Source organism: Grus americana, chromosome 1 (assembly GCF_028858705.1).
Source record: "Grus americana isolate bGruAme1 chromosome 1, bGruAme1.mat, whole genome shotgun sequence".
Classification (NCBI taxonomy): Eukaryota; Metazoa; Chordata; class Aves; order Gruiformes; family Gruidae; genus Grus; species Grus americana.
This window is the reverse complement of record NC_072852.1, coordinates 198,376,376-198,396,767: the sequence shown is the minus strand read 5'-3', so window position 1 is coordinate 198,396,767 and position 20,392 is coordinate 198,376,376. Positions and strand designations below refer to the sequence as shown.

Below are 20,392 nucleotides of genomic sequence, written 5' to 3'. Positions count from 1 at the left end.
GAGGTGTCAGAGGAGGCAATTGAACCTCTATCTCGTGCTTCTTGGCAAACGGTTCTTAAGCTTTTACAGAGGGCAGATACCCCATCACTACCTCCTCTTTCAAGAGTTGCATCTGGAAGGTGTTATAAGCCATGCTCGTGATTTCTCCTCCTTCAACTTAGTTTTAAAATAAGATCATAGGTTTTTGTTGTCAGGAGTCTTTTAAGAGAGGGTGGAAGCCCCTCTCTGCCACTCTAATTTACAGGAAGAACAAAGATTAGTATCCTTCTCCAGATTTGTACATCTATATGGTGACTTTAGGCACAGTGTTACTCAGTGTGGCAGATACTTCCTATACAGTGCAAAGAAAAAGTTAAACATGGAATAGAATCTGAAGTATGTAATCTAATCCAGGCCTCTAGTTTCCCAGATAGAGACCTTGGATTTAAAAATTACGTATTTTAGGGCTTAAGTATGTAACATACTTAAGACCTGTGCCAAAAAATCAAGTCCTTTGTCACTCTTCAAAATGGATACCAAAATAAAGTGTCATCAATTTTACATGTTCATTGATTTTTAGATTATTTGAAAGTTGTGATTAGATTATTATCTGAAAGTTGTGGGACTTTTGTGTTTTATTTCTCATTTCATTTATGTCTCAATTCAGAAATAACCTTTTCAAAATTTAATGTAATAAATTCTTCCAGTGTTGAATGCACGTGCACACACACACTTGTATATCCAGGTCTCTTTCAGTACTGATATTTTATTAGTCACATCTTAGAAGTAGGCGCTCTCTGCATGGAATTTCTAATAGCTGGAAGAATTTCCTTAACATTTATGTTTTTTCACATTCAGTAACAAAAAATGTTAGTACATGACAGATATTTTGAAGAGCAGAGATGTGTATCACCATCAGGATTTCATTTTCCTTACTCAGTTATTTTGTATTTTAATTGTAGGCCAGGAAGCAACAAGGGAAGGGTACTAAAATTTTATTGAATTTTTTGTTGCTGCTGGAACATCTAGCTCTCTGGATGAGATAAGTTATTTGGCCAATTCAAAAACATCCTTTTTAAGCAATTTAAGCAAATGATCCTGCACATAATTTGATATTGAAATATAGTAGGTTTTGTAATGTATCATTCATTTATATAATTTTTTATTTGAATATACAATCCATGTTGTCTAAAGCTATAAAAACTTTGTGACTGAGAATTATACCCTGTGATTCTGATGACAAAACAGTATCCAGTCTGCAGACACAAGTGAGGTAGGTGAGTACTGTTACTATCCTTACGAAACATTTTTGAAGCAAGAAAAAAACAGCTCTTGAAAATCTACTGCATAGACTATTAGTGATGTTCATCAAAGTTTGTATTAACAAATTTAGGATACAGGCTTGCAATCATCATGCAAACTTTTGGTCTACTCCTGGGTTTTATCATAGCACTGAACCAGGACAAAGAGGGAAATAACTAGGGTAGAAAGTGAAGTGTTAGAAATTACTTCTCATTGAATCAGAGGGAGGCAAAAACTCTTTTATGACTGATTTACAGTTCACTTCTTGCTTTACTGGGATTTATACAAATATATATGTAGTACTGCATTAATTTCAGTGATTGTGGGTGTATATGACAATAACACTGGGAATATATACAGTGTGCCAGCAGTGTGTAGCTGAAGGAACATGTATGTTCCCTGCCCGGGTGAGGGCATAAAGTGCCACAGCTACCCCACCAGCCCTCAGTCCTGCCTCTCTGGTCATGGTTATAGGATGGAGCTTCCATACTCTCTTGTTTCAATCTATACCGAAAACCAATCATGCATCAATCTACAGGCTTATCACACAACGACTGTGGGATCGTGTTTGAACCTTTTAGAACAGATCCCAATATGCATTGGATTCACAGTGTTCTGTTACACTTTTGATTAATGAAAGTGGGTTACTCTCTGTTGGCTAAAGAAACAACCTTCAGACATACTTATTCGTGTATTTAGATACATGCCATTGTTATTTAACTAGGGAATATACAATTAGATTCTAAAGGGTATATGGTCTTCCTCTCCTTTTTTAGAAAACAGTTAATGGCAGTAGTTACCCACCTGAAAATGGTGTACGTTCAGGCAATGCAAACTCTTCTTCTGCTTATGTGGGTAATGCCTTGTGTAAGCATTTTGGAACTGAGAGTGGTAGAGTGTGTATACAAGCAACAACTGTCAAAAACTGACTTAATTGACTCAAATACTGCACCAGTTTTTTTTTATTCTATAACTAGTTAGTCCCAAAGATGAAATGGGACTGCACATACAGAATACAAAAGAGATACTTTCTACTTTCATCTTCTGTTGAAAAGACAAAGCAACTTTCATAGCCTGGGTGGGATGGATGCATTCTATAGTTGGATTTGAACAGGAGAATATCCTAAAATATTGTGTTCTTCTTCCCAGAACATGTCTGGAAAAGAATTTGGTTAAAAGTACAAGTTAGAAGTGAAGTAGGGAAATAAGTTTTTTGCTGTACCTAGCACTCTCATATGTTGTGACACAAACTTTATGTGCTACTGATTTAACACATGAAAACACCTGAGAAAGAAATTGCATTTTCTGCAAAATAGATATTAGACACCCTCAACTGTCAGGGGTGCAGAGTGAGCTGCTAGAAGCAAAAGTTGGAAAGGTAATTGCTGACAACACCACAGTCATATTAACAACAATATATACTTTGTACCACCAGATCATGCTAAGTATTTCCGATTTATGGAGGAGACACATACTGTCTTTTCACATTGATAACTGGTTATGTTATGTTGCAGAGGGGAGAATATGTAGTTCAGCAGTGATTCGGGTTTTATCCCACTTCCTCTAATTTTTTGCTTATTCTTAGGGTTTTTTCCAGTTATTTGAAGATAACAGTGATTTGAGGCTTTATTCTCATGTAGTAGTATTTTTAAATGGCTAGACAGTTCTCAAAGGTGAAAGTTTTGTGCCCATATATCAGTTCAATTTAGATGACCACAGTTGTACCAAGAATTAACATCTCTTAATTACCGAAAGAAAAACATATTGCAGAGGTTGATTATGCCTTACAGACATGGTGGTGTGTATCCAGTACTGTGGAGTTCATATATATATTAAATTCATATACACGGTGTAATTGTTCTACCATTTTAAACATAAAAGGCTGTCAGCATTTGGAGTTTGTGAAAATACGCAGTGCAAGAGAAATGGTCTTGGAAATGAATAAATCAAATTCCAAAGATTTTAATTTATAAGCACATTTCTCAGGATTTCCAAACAATGGGTAAATACTTGAATAGTCATTTTCTCCCTTAGGGCTTTTTGGTACATCTATTAAAAAAATAACAAAACCAGCAAAATAAACCAAAAAAGTTGTAGGGCACTTGGAAAATAAAGGCTTTAAAGTCAGCACTTGGAGTACATTTGAAAAATGTGGTTTGACGTGATGAACTTTTGGGTGTAGGCCATGCACGCAAATGGCTGTCCTTTTACAGATGTTGGGAGACTCTCTCTCCAGTGCTTACCACAGTCTCCAGCAGTAATGTTTAATAAAGTTTCTTACCTCCTACTTGAAAGATCAGGAGAAGGGAGGCAATCTGCTGCTTTGTAAAGACTCAGAAATATACTCAGGACAACTTACTTTCCATTGATATTAACACTCATTAGTATATTTACACATGTACTTTATATATATATATTTACACACATATATAATATATGGACTAGGTAGAGGTGCTGCCTTTTTACTTTTAAATGAACATAAACATCTTTTAATCTTTTTTTCAAAATGAAGTCGTTTCAAGATAAGTCACATTGCCTTGCATTTTCCATAGATGAAGAGCACACTGCAATTCAGCTGGCAGGCAGTATCTCGTTAAATTATTGTAACTTGAGAGTATGTCTGAGCCCTTAATTCTTGTCAAATTAAGGTTGATACCACTGACTTGGGCCAATCAATATAAAGGTAATGGGCAAACACTTTTTATAATAGGCAAATGCAACTTTCCTCTCTCTTGATCAGAAATACCCATATTCTGGGAATTAACAACATTTTAATTTACTTTTGTATCTTATTTTCGATCCTAATTATAAAAGATGGCACTCAGTCCAATGTTACCATGTTAGTTCTATCTAAGTGGAGTTTTGATTAGCTTTGTTTCATTGAGTAAAGCCTCTTTGGGTTAGCATTGACTTGACATGGTAAGAAAGAAAACCAAACATAATATTCCACATTTTATCCCCCTCAATTTTGATGATGATGATTATTATTGTTGTTGTTGCTGCTGCTGTTGTTATTTATTACTATTATTATTATTTCCATGCAAAAAATGTAAAATGTTGCACGTTCTGTTTTCACATGGTTAATCTACCACAGACAGCTTTTTTTTAAGGTATGCTGATTCCAGTAGTGACTGTAACTAATCATGGTTCTGAAAAAAAAAATCTGAGAAAATAAACATGAAATAAGTGATAGAGGAAGTCTTTTTACATTTTGTCCTGTCTCTGGTTATTTGGTATAATAGGCTGAAAATTCAACTATTCTGTTTATTGGCAGAAGTTACAGTGATACAGCTGGGATTCATATGTTCCATATTAGCTGAGTTACTGCTATTTGACCAATTTAGATTAACAGAAACTTGACTTGCTTTTAAGAACCACACCTTTGCATATACTGACCTTACCATGTACTATTTGTTAATTAAGGGAAGAATGTGTATTTAGGCTTACTGCTCAAAATTATGCAGGAGACAGCTTGGTATTTTGGGTAATTTTTCTTTGGCACTAGCACTTTTCCAGAATATGTTGGAACTCAGAAAAGGAAATCTATTTCTTAAATAAAATATATTTTTTGTTTTATTTTTGTGATGCATAATATGCACATGCTTTCCAGAATCATAAAACATTGTGAACCTCCTCCATCCTTTCTTGATGTATCATGTCCAATTCACAAAGTGTTTATTTAATTACATATTTAAATGTAATAATGTAATCAGTTAATAGATGTAAGTACAAGTTTAAAGTTTAAAATGCACCTCCTTGCTTTACTGAAATGGGACCATTAAGTCTGTGAGCCTGAAAAGAAAGAGAGAGTTTATGAAAATACATACATATCTGAGTAACACTGAAAGCAGAGTTCAGCAATGCCCAACGGGCCACTTCTACAATAGCAATCCACTTCTGAAATGTTGGTCTCTGCAGGGAAGATCACTATCGTTATAATTAGAGCTACACTACAATGGACTGCTCACACTAGCTATTCCAAAAAGTTCTTTGAAGGTGAAGATGAGTGGTAGGCATTCTCAGTAATAGAAAATTGCTTTCTCAAGTTTAAAAAAAAAAAATCAACCAAATAAAATAAATGTTAAATAACTAGATGGCTGAAATAAATTTAAAGTCTTGCCATTCCTATTTAAAATAGAATCACTGTATTTCCAGTTTGGATATTGCTGATGGGCACTAAAGAAATATATATCATTTATAATTTCCCAGAATATGTAATATGTAATTATACTTGCAAATAGATATATTTTGTGAGCAAATGGAGAGAGACAAAAATATAGCACCTCCACCTCCAGTGCTTTTGTTCTGGTTTTGCTTTCAAAATTAACAATTCTTTTTTCTACTAATTATGAAGGCCTAATTTCTAAGAACTGTTTAGTGCTTTTAGGTAGGTACATTGATACAAGTAGGTATATTGATATGAAAAATATCTGAAGATGTTCTGATCAGGTTTTTATTGTTTTGTTTTTAAATACTTGTCGAGGCTGTCTTTAATCTTCTAAAGACTAGATCAGACTAAAATTGAAAACCTGATATCAAAGCACAGTCGTTGATTTTCATGCCAAAGCCAGCACACACTGCTGTATGGACATTTATTTTTTTATATAGTTTTACTGCTTCCTACAAAATTATATCCTGGAACTTTACATACCATGCAGAAATTTCTGCAGTCTGTTAAAACTATAAACTTAAAACTACAGCTGTAAGAATCCTAGAAACTGAGTGAAAAGTTTTCTCTGTGGAAGATTGCAATGTTCCTGCCAAGAGGATTCAAGTTATGACAAAAAGATTATGACATTGGTTGCTTTTTCTTCTAAATAACAACGAAGATTTGCAAAAGAGGTCATAGAACTTAGCTCTGTGAGTAATGGGAATTACAGAAGAACATAAGGACAGGTGATAATTATTTAAGAGGAAAAGTACCTGAGATCCTGAATTAGAGTTTTATTCTGTTATGTGGAACACATATAATAGACCATCTGTTATGATAATGAAAAAGATAACATTTTGGTACGAGGACAAGAGTTTCAAAATGTATTGCTAGTGCATGTAGGAGAGAGACTTCAGCCTCTTTATTGACTTGAGTTTTGAGATCTGCTGTATTTTAATAACTCAGAATCACAGAGTGATTGCGGTAGGAAGGGACCTATGGAGATCATCTGGTTCAACCCCTCTGCTCAAGCAGGGTCACCTAGAGCTGGTTGCCCAGGACCATGTCCAGATGGCTTCTAAGCATCTCCAAAGAAGGAGGTCAATCTGTGCCAGTGCTCGGTCACGGTCACAGTTAAAAACGTGTTTCCTGATGTTCAGAGGGAACCTCCATGTTTCAGTTTGTGCCCGTTGCCTCTGGTCCACTGAAAAGAGCCTGGCTTTGTCTTCTTTGCACCCTCCCTTCAAGGATTTATACATATTGATGAGATTCCCCTGAGCCTTCTCTTCTCCAGGCTGACCAGTCCCAGCTCTCTCAAGCCTTTCCTCATAGATGAGAGGCTCCAGTTCCTCAATCATTTTTGTGGCCCTTCATTGGACTCTCTCAAGTAGCTCCACTCTGTCCAATTTGGCAAGTTAAAAGGATATAAAAAAGATCTGCTATAAATTTGCTCTTCACACTTTTGATGTGGCAGTGGAACATAATAGTACAAATCATAGGTAAATACAAATATTTGAGCAGATGTAAATACGGTAACACTTGTTTCTCTTCACATTGAAATCAGGAAATTAAGAACTAAACATTCTTTCTTCTGATTAATAGCCATGATCTGACCTCCCCACTTTTTTATATTCCCTCACTTACAGCAACTACATGATACTATAATCCACATAAATTGTTTTTATTTAATATATTAGGTGTCTTTTTTTTAATTTTGGATTCTTTATGTCCTAAAAGTGAATATTTTCTTTTCTTAAGTGGTCTGAAGACTCAGAATTGGATGGAATGAAGTTGATTTTCAAAATACCTAGCTTTTTGGCAATCTGGCCATTATAACAAAGCAATATGGTGTTGTAAATGCTTTGGTGCCCACATGTGATGTGTGTAGAGAAAACACCATAATTATTTCAGAAAATTATTCCTTAGTAATACAATCCCATGGATTGCACTAACTAAGCTAGTAAGTTCTCTCCTCCTATTATTATATTGCAGTTAAGATAGCAAACGATTGTATGTATGTACAATTTGATTAGTGATTTTAATATACTCTGGCAGACATTTATCTCCTAATTTAAACTTATGACTGCATGGACCATTTCTTAGGAAATTATAGTCTTCAGGTTTTAACCAAAGATTTTCTGGGGTAAATAGGCACATTTAACTTACTTTTATAAATTAAAAAATATGGTTTGTGGTTTTTTAAAAATTTGCTGTCAGAGAAATGATATTTTGTTCCTTTTTCTCATAAAGTGTTAGTGAATTGATGTGGACTTTAAAGGTGGCTTTAAATAGATGAGCTATCAAAATTCATAAGTTGTCAAAAAAGAATTTAATTTTAAAAGACCATTTGTAATTTAAGATAGTTTCAATAGTTGTAGTTAAAGTTTTGATACTTTTAAAATCATTTTCACTTTCCACCTAAAAGTAACAATGTTTGTGAAAGCTAGAAACATTGCTTAAGTCTTCACTGTGGACTTTATGGATATAAAGTCAATCTGTTGAACTTCTACTAGAGGTATTATATTTAAAAACTATCACTGAATAAAAAAAGTTAGCACAGTTAGAAATGACCATGGTGTCATCACATAGGCAACCAAGCAAAATGATACCTTTGACAGCATTTGAACTTCTGTGGGTGTCTCAGTTCTCAGAAAGTTTCCTTATTAAGGGAAGTTCATGTATTTGTGACTCCCTCTAGTGGATACCTTTCTCAACTAATCACTAGGAAATGTTCTCCGTATTAAATCATCTGACATTAAAAACTGAGAGGTCTTTGTTTTCATGGTCAAGGTCTGATTCCATTGTGATGTACAGTCAGAATGTGTTTGTGAGCATCTCCACTCCATTATCACTCATTTTGCAATACATTTTTTTAAAGATTTTTTTCGTAATCTCATTGCTGATAATGATATCTCTTTATATGTGCGACTAATGTTTGTACATTAGCAGATGGAACATCCTTTTTTCCTGTGTTGCAAACCTCTTCTATTTCCAAGACTTTCATTTACATGACTATATTCCTGAAATGTTTACAGTTTGCCTTAATTATTATTCAATTATATTTCAGGTACCACCAAGGTAAATCTTGTGAAGATCCCTTCAACTGCTTCCAGCCCTCGAGACACTGCTCTAGCAGCTGTTATATGCAGCGCACTTGCAACAGTGCTCTTAGCTCTTCTTATTCTTTGTGTTATCTATTGTAAGAGGCAGTTTATGGAGAAGAAACCAAGCTGTGAGTTTCCAATTATTACTGTTTCTTTGTAATATATATATATACTGGTATTAGTTTGGCAGATCTCTCTGTAGGTAAATAAATGAAACGTCTACAGCATTCAAGCAAGTTTAGCATTGAGATGAACAAGGTAGCAGAAGCCCAAGACTCCATACAAGTTTGCCAGCTCAGTGTGGATGTTCCAGCTTGTACTGAGAAAATGTTGCGCAGGTGTCCAGAAATAGTCCAATTGCATTAATTCTGTGCCATACTATGTTAGATGCTGCACAGATATATTTGTACCATTTGGGATCCAAGCTGGGACATCATTATAGAGTTGCAATGCCAATGAGGAAATACCAGCTTTGCACGATCTGTGCATCACATGCTATTGTGAAACACAGATCAGCTCATCAAGATAATGAACGTGGCCAGTGTAGATAGCAGATTTGTCATTAACAATTTTGGTTTTATGGGCATATTCAAGATAAATTAAATGCCTAAGTTAAATTAGTAAATTAAAAAAAACAAAACAAAACATAACAGCTAATCAATGTAATTCAGTTTGTTTATAATAAACATTTTCTGCCCCTTAATTTAAGAAAAAGTGAAAAGCATTCTCGTTCCCATTTATAATTTAATAAACCTTTTATTAAAATATAGCATCTAATGAACCCTGGATATCAAGCAAGAATAATATCTAGGAAGAATTGATGTTATCATTGCTTACAGCACAAGCAAAAATAATAAGATTGAGAGAGGCATTGAAAGAATTTTTCCTAACCTAGAAGATGCTTTACAATGTAAGTTTTGAGAAATTCAGACACAGTGAATTCAAACTTCAGTTAGTGAAGTTTAGTAACTCGTTTGCCTTGGCGTACAATTGGACAGATTAAAGGAAGTCTGCTTTTTAAGATAACATAAACAACATCCCAGTGGCTGAAAGCTGAATGTGGAAAATTTCAGATGGGAATCACTGAGAATCATTAAACACTGAGAAAATGTAACAGTGAATACGATACACTCTCAAATCATCAAAGTAAGAGCAGATGTCTTCCTAGAAGAGGCTGTAGTTGAACCAGCTGTTCTAGGGTTTGTTGCAAAATCTGTGGTTTGTGTTATATGAAACCACATGATGATTGTGGATCTTTCAGTTGGAAAATGTATGGAAATACTGTATAGTATGATATCTAAGCATTCTATGAAGATAGGAGGCTCTGAGCAGGAAAAGGGGTATCATTTACTAATATATATTTTTATTCATTTTGTCCAAAGGGTCTCTGAGATCACAAGACATTCACTACAATGGTTCTGAATTGTCATGTTTTGATAGACCACGGCTAAATGAATATGACCACAGAACATGTTGCCAGTGCCAGAGAAGCACGTCACAGACATGTGGTATGTTAGGTCTACTTAAAGCTGACTTTATGGCATGATGAACATTTATCTAACATTTATCAGACACTTGAGTTGTGACATTTAACTTTAACTATAGAGCTAACATTGTCAATTTACCTTTTGTCCTAGGCTAATTTCTCAATAAGCAGATAGAATTTTTCAGTAGCTATTTGGTTATGATTTTTTTTCCTGTTTTCATTCCAATGATCCTTCACTTAAAAAAAATAGCTTTTAATGTCTATCTCCTTTCTGATAAAAACAGCACTGTGTCTGGCTTTGAGACTTAAATTAGTGTGAAGGATTTACTGGACAGTATCTAAGAATGTGATATGAACGCTAAAGGACATTAACAACCTGAACAATTCAAATCATTAAGATTTTGTGAAGTCCTTTCAAAACACATGCATTTATGACATTAACAAATGGATAATTTAACATGAGCACAGGCTTAAATATCATCCAAATATGTTAACTCAGACTGTGGTACTTTCTCTCATACATATCTAATTGAAAAGCAAATTGATTTTGAAAGTAGATGCTCATGACTGGCATTTATATTACTCCTGGAGAAAGGGCTTGACTTTTAGAAGTAATTTAATTTTGAAGTAATAAATTAAAGAACCCATTTTTTATCATAGAATGGTTTGGGTTGGAATGGACCTCAGAAATCATCTAGTTCCAACACCCCTGCCATGGGCAGGGACACCCTCCACTAGACCACGTTGCCCAAAGCCCCATCCAACCTGGCCTTGAACACTTCCAGGGAGGGGGCATCCACAGCTTCTCTGGGCAACCTGTTCCAGTACCTCACCACCCTCACAGGGAAGAATTTCCTCCTAATATCTAATCTAAATCGACCCTCCTTCAGCTTAACACCATTACCCCTTGTCCTGTCACTCCATGCCCTTGTAAACAGTCCTTCCCCATCTTTCCTGTAGGCCCCTTCAGGTACTGGAAGACTGCTAAAAGATCTCCCCAGAGCCTTCTCTTCTCCAGGCTGAACAACCCCAGCTCTCTCAGCCTGTCCTCATAGGAGAGGTGCTCCAGCCCTCTCATCGTCTTCATGGCCCTCCTCTGGACTCTCTCCAACAGCTCCATGTCTGTCTTGTACTGGGGCCCCCAGAGCTGGATGCAGTACTCCAGGTGGGGTCTCACAAGAGTGGAGTAGAGGGGGAGACTCACCTCCCTTGACCTGCTGGTCACACTTCTTTTGATGCAGGATGCGGTTGGCTTTCTGGGCTGCAAGCGCACACTGCCAGCTCATGTTGAGCTTCTCATCCACCAACACCCCCAAGTCCTTCTCCTCAGGGCTGCTCTCAATCCAATTTTTTGCAATAAAAAAATGTCTTAAGTTTATATAGAGCTTTAACACTTTTAACATTATTAAATTAATTTTCATTCCTTAGGACCAGTTCACTTGATTCCATCACTGTGCTGTGAGGAAACCTGTAGCATGGAACATAGCAGTCACAGTTGTGCTTTCCACTCACAGACTACGCTTAATGAAAGGTAACTTAGTTTTATAAGTGTCTGTTAAACATTGAATATTTTTTATTCAGTCAGATTTATATTTATACAGATACAACAGCCATTTGGAGTGGAATGAGGGATTTTGATGAACTGTATCCTTCCGCTTTGTGCAAAAACAGGTTTATCGTGAAAAATCGATTTTAAGTAGTACTTAATAAATGTTGACTTGATATATCAGTTTCTCTGAAGAGGAAGTGACTTCTCTTACAAGCAGATAGTCTTCCTCTTACTCTGTGGTACCTTAGAGGCTTTGGCGACCCCCTTTTCTGCTATGAGTTAGCACGATGCTGCATAAATCTGTGAATCTGGGGGGATTAAGGTACAGTGTAGAAGTGTCATGAAGATTTTCTTTTTTCAGAAACTCTTAATGACTGTGAGATTTTAAATATCTAGTATTTCTGAATTTCTACCAGATTGTAGCCATTATTTTCTCCTGATCAGCTGCATATAAATACAGTAATAGAGTAGTTATTTCTACAGCAGTGCCATAAGCTAAATATATAAAATTTATGGTGTCATTCAGAGTTTCCTGGTTACAGATTTTAACACAGGATGCATTTATTTCTTTTAGCTACAGTCGTTTTCCATATAAGGTTTAAATTGGTCTCCAGCTGTTTTGTTCTTATGGCCAAATGTAACTAAAAATGTAGAGGCAGCTTCTTCATATGTATTGTTTATTCAAGGTGACTTAGTGACCTAAGTACAAGATACAAAATACCTAAATTTTCTATAACAACTTGTTTAAATACCAGCAAGGTTGAGTCATCCTTTTATACCACCAAGGCTGACAAACTGAAAGTTGTGTACTTTGTGAGGGATCTTTTGGTTAAGGCTTTAAAAATAAATTTCATATCCATGCTGTGCGGACATCAAAGATCCCGTGGTTCCTTCCAGTAGAAATGGAGTTTGCTCCAATTTCCTTTGCCAAAATAATGTATTTCCTTCAATTGTGGTGCAATGTCCTGACTTTTGGCCTCGTCTATAAAAATGCTTTGTGTGTATATCAAAGCTATTAAAGCATCGTGTTTTAAAAATGAGTAAAACTACTTAAACTTTTTTATAGGCAACATTAATGTGGGATGAGTTTTGTCACACAAATTATTGCTATATATCAGACTTAATATAGCCTTTACAGTTTTATAAATCTGTAGACAGTTTTTGGAAATAAAACATATTGGTATATCTTTTTGGTTTTGTTAATATTTATTTTGGTATACTATAGTAAAAAACATTACTGGGCTTTCAACAGAGATAAGCACGTATAGTGCACTCAGACTTGTCAGTATCATCATGCACCTTAAATACACTTGAGAAACATCCTGCTGAGTTTCTACTTCCACTTTCTTCCATTTTCCATAAAATAAAAATAATCCTTGTGAGAATTAAAAATCCTTGCCCTTCATTCATGTCCTTTCCACATGAACGAGAATAGGTGAAAAACTTTTCTTTTCATGTTATGAAGACTAGACAGAAGAAACTGAAAAATCTAAAGTGAATGCATGTTCAATATGAAATCACACAGATAGAAGGAGTTTCAAGCAGTCTTGTTGTCTATTCCCTTCTCTCAGTCTGAACCACTTCTTTTACTTCCCCTGCATATTTGTCTAGCCTGGTTTGGGGGTTTTTTTTGAAAAAACCCTAGTGTTGGAGATTCCACAGTCTTCCCAAACATCTTTCTTGCTGCAATTCAAGCTTGTTACATCTTAACACAAGCACCCCCCCCAGTGCATTGAGAACAAATAAGTTCCTTCCTTTTTGAAGCAGTCTTTGTATCTGAACAGTACTATAGTACTTTTTTATTGTATTTCTGTTTTTTAGACTGTAAACAACCCCAACTGTAGTTCATGTTTTCTAAAACCCTGAATTCAGAGTGTGAAGGCATCCTCTAGGCATCCTCTTTACCTTTAGTAGTGTTTTCCAGAGCTTGCTTTGTTTCCAGGTGAGGAACAAACTGTATTCCTTTTCAAAAAGAATTTGTACAGGATGCCTCTAGAATATTAACTTAATATAACCCTGTTAAACCTTGAAATACCTATCATTATTATCAACAATAATTACAATACTGGTAATATTTTCTGGAGTGCTTTCGCAACCATGTGTCTTTTATCCTTTTGCAGGGCTTCTGATTCTGTTGGAGAAATGATTCCTACCTTCCTAGGTTCTCTTTCACACTCTACCTGTGGAGACATTTCAGATGCTTGGCCTCTTATGCAAAATTCAGCTTGTTGTGACAGCATTTCTTTCTGTGAATCATATTCAGAACTGGCTGGAGGATCTGCAAAATCCTGCAGTCCTGAGACTGAAAATGCAGCCACTGTTGAGTCGGATAATAACCAGGATCTAAGTGAAGTACTTATTTCGGCTAAGTCTCTTGATGGAAACATTGCAAAGTCCTTTGAAATCTCCAAACATACAACATCCGTAGAAGTTTCATCACTTCAGAACTCAGTGGTTGCTGAAACCCAGCCAAAGACAAAGTGTAATGGAACAGCAAATGACTCTACAGACTGATAAAGAGGTAAAAAATGTAACTACAAAGGAGTGAGAATGAGTACTCAAGGCACGTAGAGCTAGATAAAATAGAATTGTAAAAAGTTGTAGGGTTGTGTTTCTCCACAGGTTACACCTAGCTATTGCTGCAATAAATTAAAACTCTACAAGAGATCCAACAGTTTCACATTTTTAAATCATTGACTGAATTTGAAAGGTGCAATTACCCAAACTGTAATGTTGAGATAATGTGAACTAGAATACAGGGTTAAGTCTGTACACCAGTCAGCTTTTTATCAGATTTTTTTTTCGCATTAAATTTCAGGGTGAAAAAATCAGTTTAATAACCTTATGACCAAACTATTATGTGAGGCTAGTCCTTGTTTATGAGGGAAGAACTGAGGACTTGTCTTTGCTCATTGTAAACAGAGCATAAAAGACATGCAAGTGTTCATCAAAAAAATACTTACAAAGCCTTCTCTGTGAAGTTATTACAGCAGTAGCAGAAACAGAAGAGAGAATCTCAAATGCTTTTTAATGCCATTCATATTCCCATGTCATCAGATGAAACATTCCATAAGTTTGTCCATAAAATATAATTTAATCTATGAAAGCTCAAGTGTTCTAATTCACAGGTCTGAGGTCAAAATAAGAAGAGGTAATAAACAATCGTCCCTACTGCATAACAATGTAACCATCACAACAAGTCACTCTGCTACTGCTTCATCATTATATCTTCTTGAATATTGGCTGTGCTCTGTATTTTTAAAATGGCATTTTCTCCAATCGAGCAACAAGTAGCTCATCTGTGAAAGGATCCCAAAGTGTGGCATATGTAGTTTTGGTGTTACTCAAGGATTATGCAGGCTGTGGCTGGAAAGCTGAAATAGTCTCTTGTATATGTATACAGAGGCAGGAACAGAAGCAGTTGCCACTAGTATTAATAATCCACCAAACGTAATTAAGAAAATTATGCTATCTGTAATTATGAAAATGTTGGGCCATCTGCAGAAATAAAACTGCCTTCCTTTGATCCTCTTCCATTTGGTTTGCATGCCACTTTCATATTGTTCTCAAATAAGAAGTAGAAAGTAATTAGTATTTAACAAAAAAATATGCATATTCTGAAAACATGTAAGTGTGATAGTTAATTCTTTGTAAATCAAGCCATAATTCTTTAGGTGATATTTTCAAGAGGAGAAAGGGAGGTAAACAGACTGCTAAGTCAAGAATTTTTTTGCCGTTGACTTCAATGGAGCTTGTATATCAGCCTGAAAATCTACTGCTGTCACTAGAAATATCAACCTTACCTAGGTCACACAGATTTTTCTCAATATTATTTACAATATATAGGTTTGTCTGTAACACTGGAATATGAATAGTCATTAATGGCTGGCACTAACTGCCCAGATAGCAATTGGCATAGTTTCATTTTGGTATATGCCAAGTACCATTAGGTGATAGTTGTAATGTTTAGGTATATATAGGAAGGGACAATGACATGACTATGACTGCAAATCTCGATGCTGCTAGTTCCCAGTTTTTCAATGGTTATCAGTGGAACTTGAATGCTCTCTCAAATTTTTAAGGGAATATATTTCCATATTAACAAGATTTTAAAAAATCAGAAACTCATTTGTGGGGGTTTTTGGCCACTAAAATCAGTATCAACTTAAAAGATATGTGATTCATATTATTTAGAGTTTTTCTAGATGAGAGGAACCGCAGAATTTCAAAATATCACTATAAAAATTAACTTGCATTTCACCATGTTTGTTACAATATATATATTGTAAATTGTCTTACTGATTCATGTGTGTGTGAAGAAATCTTTTCTGACATTTCAAAATCCTGTATTCGATAGTTTTTTATTATTATGTATTACTCTTGAGATTTGTGTATAATTCTGAATAAGCAGGACAGTTTTGGTGGATTAGGTTTTTCTTCATTTTTTTCCTTTAATAGACTTTACTGAGTCATTTTGTACAATTTCTACATATTCATACTCTGTACAGCATCATTATGTATGCATCTTTGATGGAGAAATTTAAGTAGTATTTGAGGGACAGGATCAGGACTAGGCTTACCTGAGATATGTTTTCAGACTTAACTCTCAGCAACTATACAACTCCAAAAAAATTATTTCATCTCAGTCTACCTCGTTTTCTTCAATTTGCCCTTCATCTTTCTTGTCTTTTTGAAATATTTGGAGGGAAAGATGGTCTTTTAGTACATGTGGATGCATTAGTCTTGTGTAGGGCCATACTTTTATTTATTATATTAAAAATAAATAATAAAATCAGAAGATCTCATATTTTTATTTCTGTGCACATAAATATAAATTTTTAAATGGGTATTTCAATACAGGTTCAGTCTTCAGGTTTAGGTGAATTTTTACAGCAAGCTCTAAGTATAGCTGTATTTTTTATTATTTAGTCAAGTATAGAAGTATATACAGGGTTTTTATGAGTTTATATAACCACTATTCTGTCTCTTTTAGGAAGCCAAGCTATTTCTGTCAGCACTTAAGCTGAATGCTTCCCTAATGCTCCTCTGCTGATTGTCATCATAGCCTGGTCTTCAGTATTGCATGGTTTCAAATCAGCTGGAAAAAAATGGCATTTCACACCTTCTGAGCAGTTGCATCTGAGCCGTAACAGCTGTAAAGTGAAACTTCAAGGAGCATCCTGGGAGAACCAAGAGCAGATTTATGACCTTTTGCATCTCTTTTAAAAAAAGAATCTTCTATTCCCTCAGATTCTCAAAAAGTCTAATGGAGTGAGTTTAAATGTATGTGTAAATACAGCAAGAAATATAAATACTTCAGTGTGTTTAGGTGGGTATCTTAAATACAGCTACAGATGTCAGAAGGCGTGGGACAAGACTTTGCCAGTTATTCTGCTTGCAGATTTATGCATGCATTAGGATTTTTTTTTGGCTGTTTCTAATTTTAACTGAGTTTCCTGCTGTTGAAGGACTTAAAAAAATAAACATTTCTATTTATGCAAGGATCACCTATTGATAAACTGAAGCTTTTATTATATATTACATTATAGTCAATAAGCTAGTTTGGGGAGTTAAAGAATTTGCATGTTACAATATGTATGGTTGAAGACCCCTCCATCCAGTTATTACATTTGTAGGTGGGGGCATTGTTTTGTTAAATGTAGCAGGAGATTAGCTTTAAATTAGATTTAGTTTAATCAAAGTCAGCCGTATAGATAGGGAAGTTGTTGGTAGTCACAGTATTGGAATACAGCACTTATTGTTATAGCATGTAATTTTTGGATGTTGAAATAAATGTAATCGACTGTCACATCAAAATGTCAAACTACAGCAGGTGTGCCATGAAAGTATTCATACAATGAGACTATTACCAGTTGGGTTTTTTTAGCAATGCATTATTTCCAAGGGTCAAGCTTCATGGTGACCTAATTCGTTCATTTAGCAGGCTTTTTCATTCATGTCACTCTGTCATTCTCACTGTAGTGTTGTGTAAATCCAATTTTTCCACACAAAATATAAAAATTCATAAAATTTAAAAAAAAAACCACCCTCTGAATTGAACCCTCAAAGTTGCATGCATGCCTAGTAATTTATCAACTCTCTGCCCTCATTGCTGTTCTTTAAGATTTTTTTTACTGCAGTTCATCGCACCACATCCCATAATACCATTTGTTCTACAGCCATTTTTATCCCTAAAATAGTTTTCACTTCTGTGAGTAATCCCAGTAACCTCTACTGATTCATTATATTCAACAGGCTCAAACTTGTCAGTAATGAACTCCAGCAATTATTCTTTAAAGTACCCAATGTGCCTTGACAAAAGCAAAGCAATCAGCAAAACAAATGCAAATTTGCAATAAATATTACTCATCTTTCCACACATGGTTTGTGTGGCAATGGAAATGTTGAGACAGTATTCATATTCCATAATGGAAAAAGATTTCTGCTTGGAAGCACCCAATAGAAGGTTGAACCTGCACAAGAACAGCTAAAGCCAGTAGAGGAAGCCAAGGCAGGAAGATGCTTCAGCTGAAAAGCAGTACGATTATTCCTGTGTGCAAAAGTCATGAATAACAGTTGTCAAATTGAAACCAAAGTAAGTGAAGAAATTATGTAAGTGATTTTATTATTTTTTTTTTAAGAAGTGAATACCACCATTTGGTCACTCACAGAATAATATGCAGTTACACAGGGAGTACAAGTACTCAGCTAAATACTTCATATATTAAAATAAAAATAGTTTTGAGTAATTTCTTTGGATACTTTCATCCATTTAAGACATGACAAAATGTTATTTTTTCACTACCTGTGCATGAAGAGATGTGTGCTTCTTTGTATATACTTTGTAAATAGAAAAAATCCAATGTGCATTTCAGTATATGGCAAGATATTTTTAGAACATAGGGAGATTTAACTTTTCACTAATAACAGTTCTTTAAAATGCTATGTTCAAAAGTTTTGCCAGCATTTGCCACAGTAAGTATGTTTTCCCATTGGAATTTACACTTTGTATAATTGTTTTTGTCCGGCAACTCTAGAGAAAAATACTCATTTCTTTAAATGAGTGACAGATAGCTTGAGAGCAAATTGGGAAGAAAAAAATGAAGAGAGCGCTTTTTAAATATATGTGTATATTGTGTATATACTTTTTTCCTTAATTTAACCAAATTGGTCTTTTTTATATTGCCTGTGGCAAGCAATGTTGTACATGCCAATAGAAAACATACGCTACCACTGCATTTGGACTGCCCACATATCACACCTAGGGACTTATAGTGCTCTTTTAAATACTCCTTTAAGGAATGTAAATTAAAATCTTGTACAAATCATTTTGTAATACTTTTTCTACTTGTGAATAAAATGTTACGTGAACCAGTCTTTGTTTGTTGGTCTTAAATTAACAATAGCATTCTATACAAAATTAGTGATCAAATCTTTTATTATTGTTAGAATTCCATGGTTTAATGGAATGGTTTAATTGTCTTAAAATTATGGTGTAATTTGGTACATTTTTGTCTTGAGATGCTTGCTGTTTAACAGTAGCATCATTCCTCAAGCTGGAGGACCTTGAAGAAGCAGTAAGTTAAGATCCATCCTTAAGATCATAGTGCTTCAAAATCTTTTCAAAATTTTGTTTCTCAAGAAAGGAAAAAAAAAAAGCTGGTAAGCACCATAGATTGCTATCTGTACAATGTCTTCAAAAAGAAAACCAAGCGCTCCACACAGTAGACTGTTTCAGCCAAGACAGATATGTAAATAATGAGAGGATGTCCTAAGGATGGCCCCTGATTAGCACCACCACAGCTTGCACTTGTGTTGCACTGCAGCAGCCAAGAGTGGTTTCAAACCTTGATTGAAGAAAGAAGAAAGAGGGAATTAGAGAATATCAATAGAGAAGAGTAAATACCCGTGATTACGTAGGCCATTTTTCAAACCTTGTCTGGAAGATTTATATATTGAAAAGATTCAGGAAAATGTTACTCAAATGGGAATTTAAATGATTAAGGAAGGGGTGGCAGCATGGTTTGACTGACAAGAGTAGAGGACTGAGACGAACAAGTAATTTGATAATTGCAGATAATTACATGACTTCTTACAGTAAAGACGTAAGAAGCAGTGACTGGAAACTGGCTCCAGTTAAGGATGGTAGGTAACATAAAGTCAGGTTGGCTGTGGTGAAGAATTTGTAGCACTACTGGGGTTTTTTTGGGAAAGTTTGAGAAATTGAAAGCTGCTCTGCCCCCCTCTCTAGTTTAGTGTAGCAAATTTCACATTGGTTCTTGTCTGTATATTGCTGTTACTTCTCCAGTCTTTTAAGTGCACGATTCAGAGCTTACTCAGGAACACCTTCCCAGAATAGCAAGGTGTCCTGATGTGATCGTGCCCATGTGCTGCACTCTTGAGTGGTCTTCTACTGGTCTTCTGCCCAGGCAGTCAAAAATGGCAGCAGCCCACATCCCTGGCCCACCTAAGCATCCTTGTAGTTCATTTAAATGCTTGCAAGTTGGCAAAGTAACACATGACCACTTTGTGTTGAGCTCGGTGATGTTCAGCACTGCTAGGATCGCAATGGTGTGCCCCTGCCAAAAATAAAAATTTAAAAAAACAAACAAGGCAAAACCAGGAATTTATGAACAGGTTTCTATTCTATCTGGAAACCAAATACAACTCAAAACACGACATATGTGATCATAAAACTTGCATAGACATTGATCATATCAGATACTATATAAATGTCATTAGCAAGGCTGCAATTTTCTAGTCAACTATCTTTCTAACAGAGGTCTGTAGAAAAAACAAAAAAACTCACCCCAAAATCTTTT

General features: G+C 35.2%; 1 protein-coding gene across 3 annotated transcripts in view; it reads left to right on the top strand.

Moving 5' to 3' along the window:
- Window positions 1-18,944, top strand: part of TNFRSF19 (TNF receptor superfamily member 19) — a 60,951-nt gene extending 42,007 nt beyond the window's left edge. For all 3 annotated transcript variants that reach the window (XM_054809077.1, XM_054809067.1, XM_054809086.1), the window contains 5 exons: window positions 8,499-8,663; window positions 9,918-10,043; window positions 11,450-11,552; window positions 13,691-14,091; window positions 16,564-18,944. In XM_054809077.1, coding sequence (XP_054665052.1) covers window positions 8,499-8,663; window positions 9,918-10,043; window positions 11,450-11,552; window positions 13,691-14,084 — 788 coding nt within the window. In that variant the 3' untranslated portion in view covers window positions 14,085-14,091; window positions 16,564-18,944. The remainder of the gene's footprint in view (window positions 1-8,498; window positions 8,664-9,917; window positions 10,044-11,449; window positions 11,553-13,690; window positions 14,092-16,563) is intronic.
- The last annotated feature ends 1,448 nt before the right edge of the window (window positions 18,945-20,392 follow it).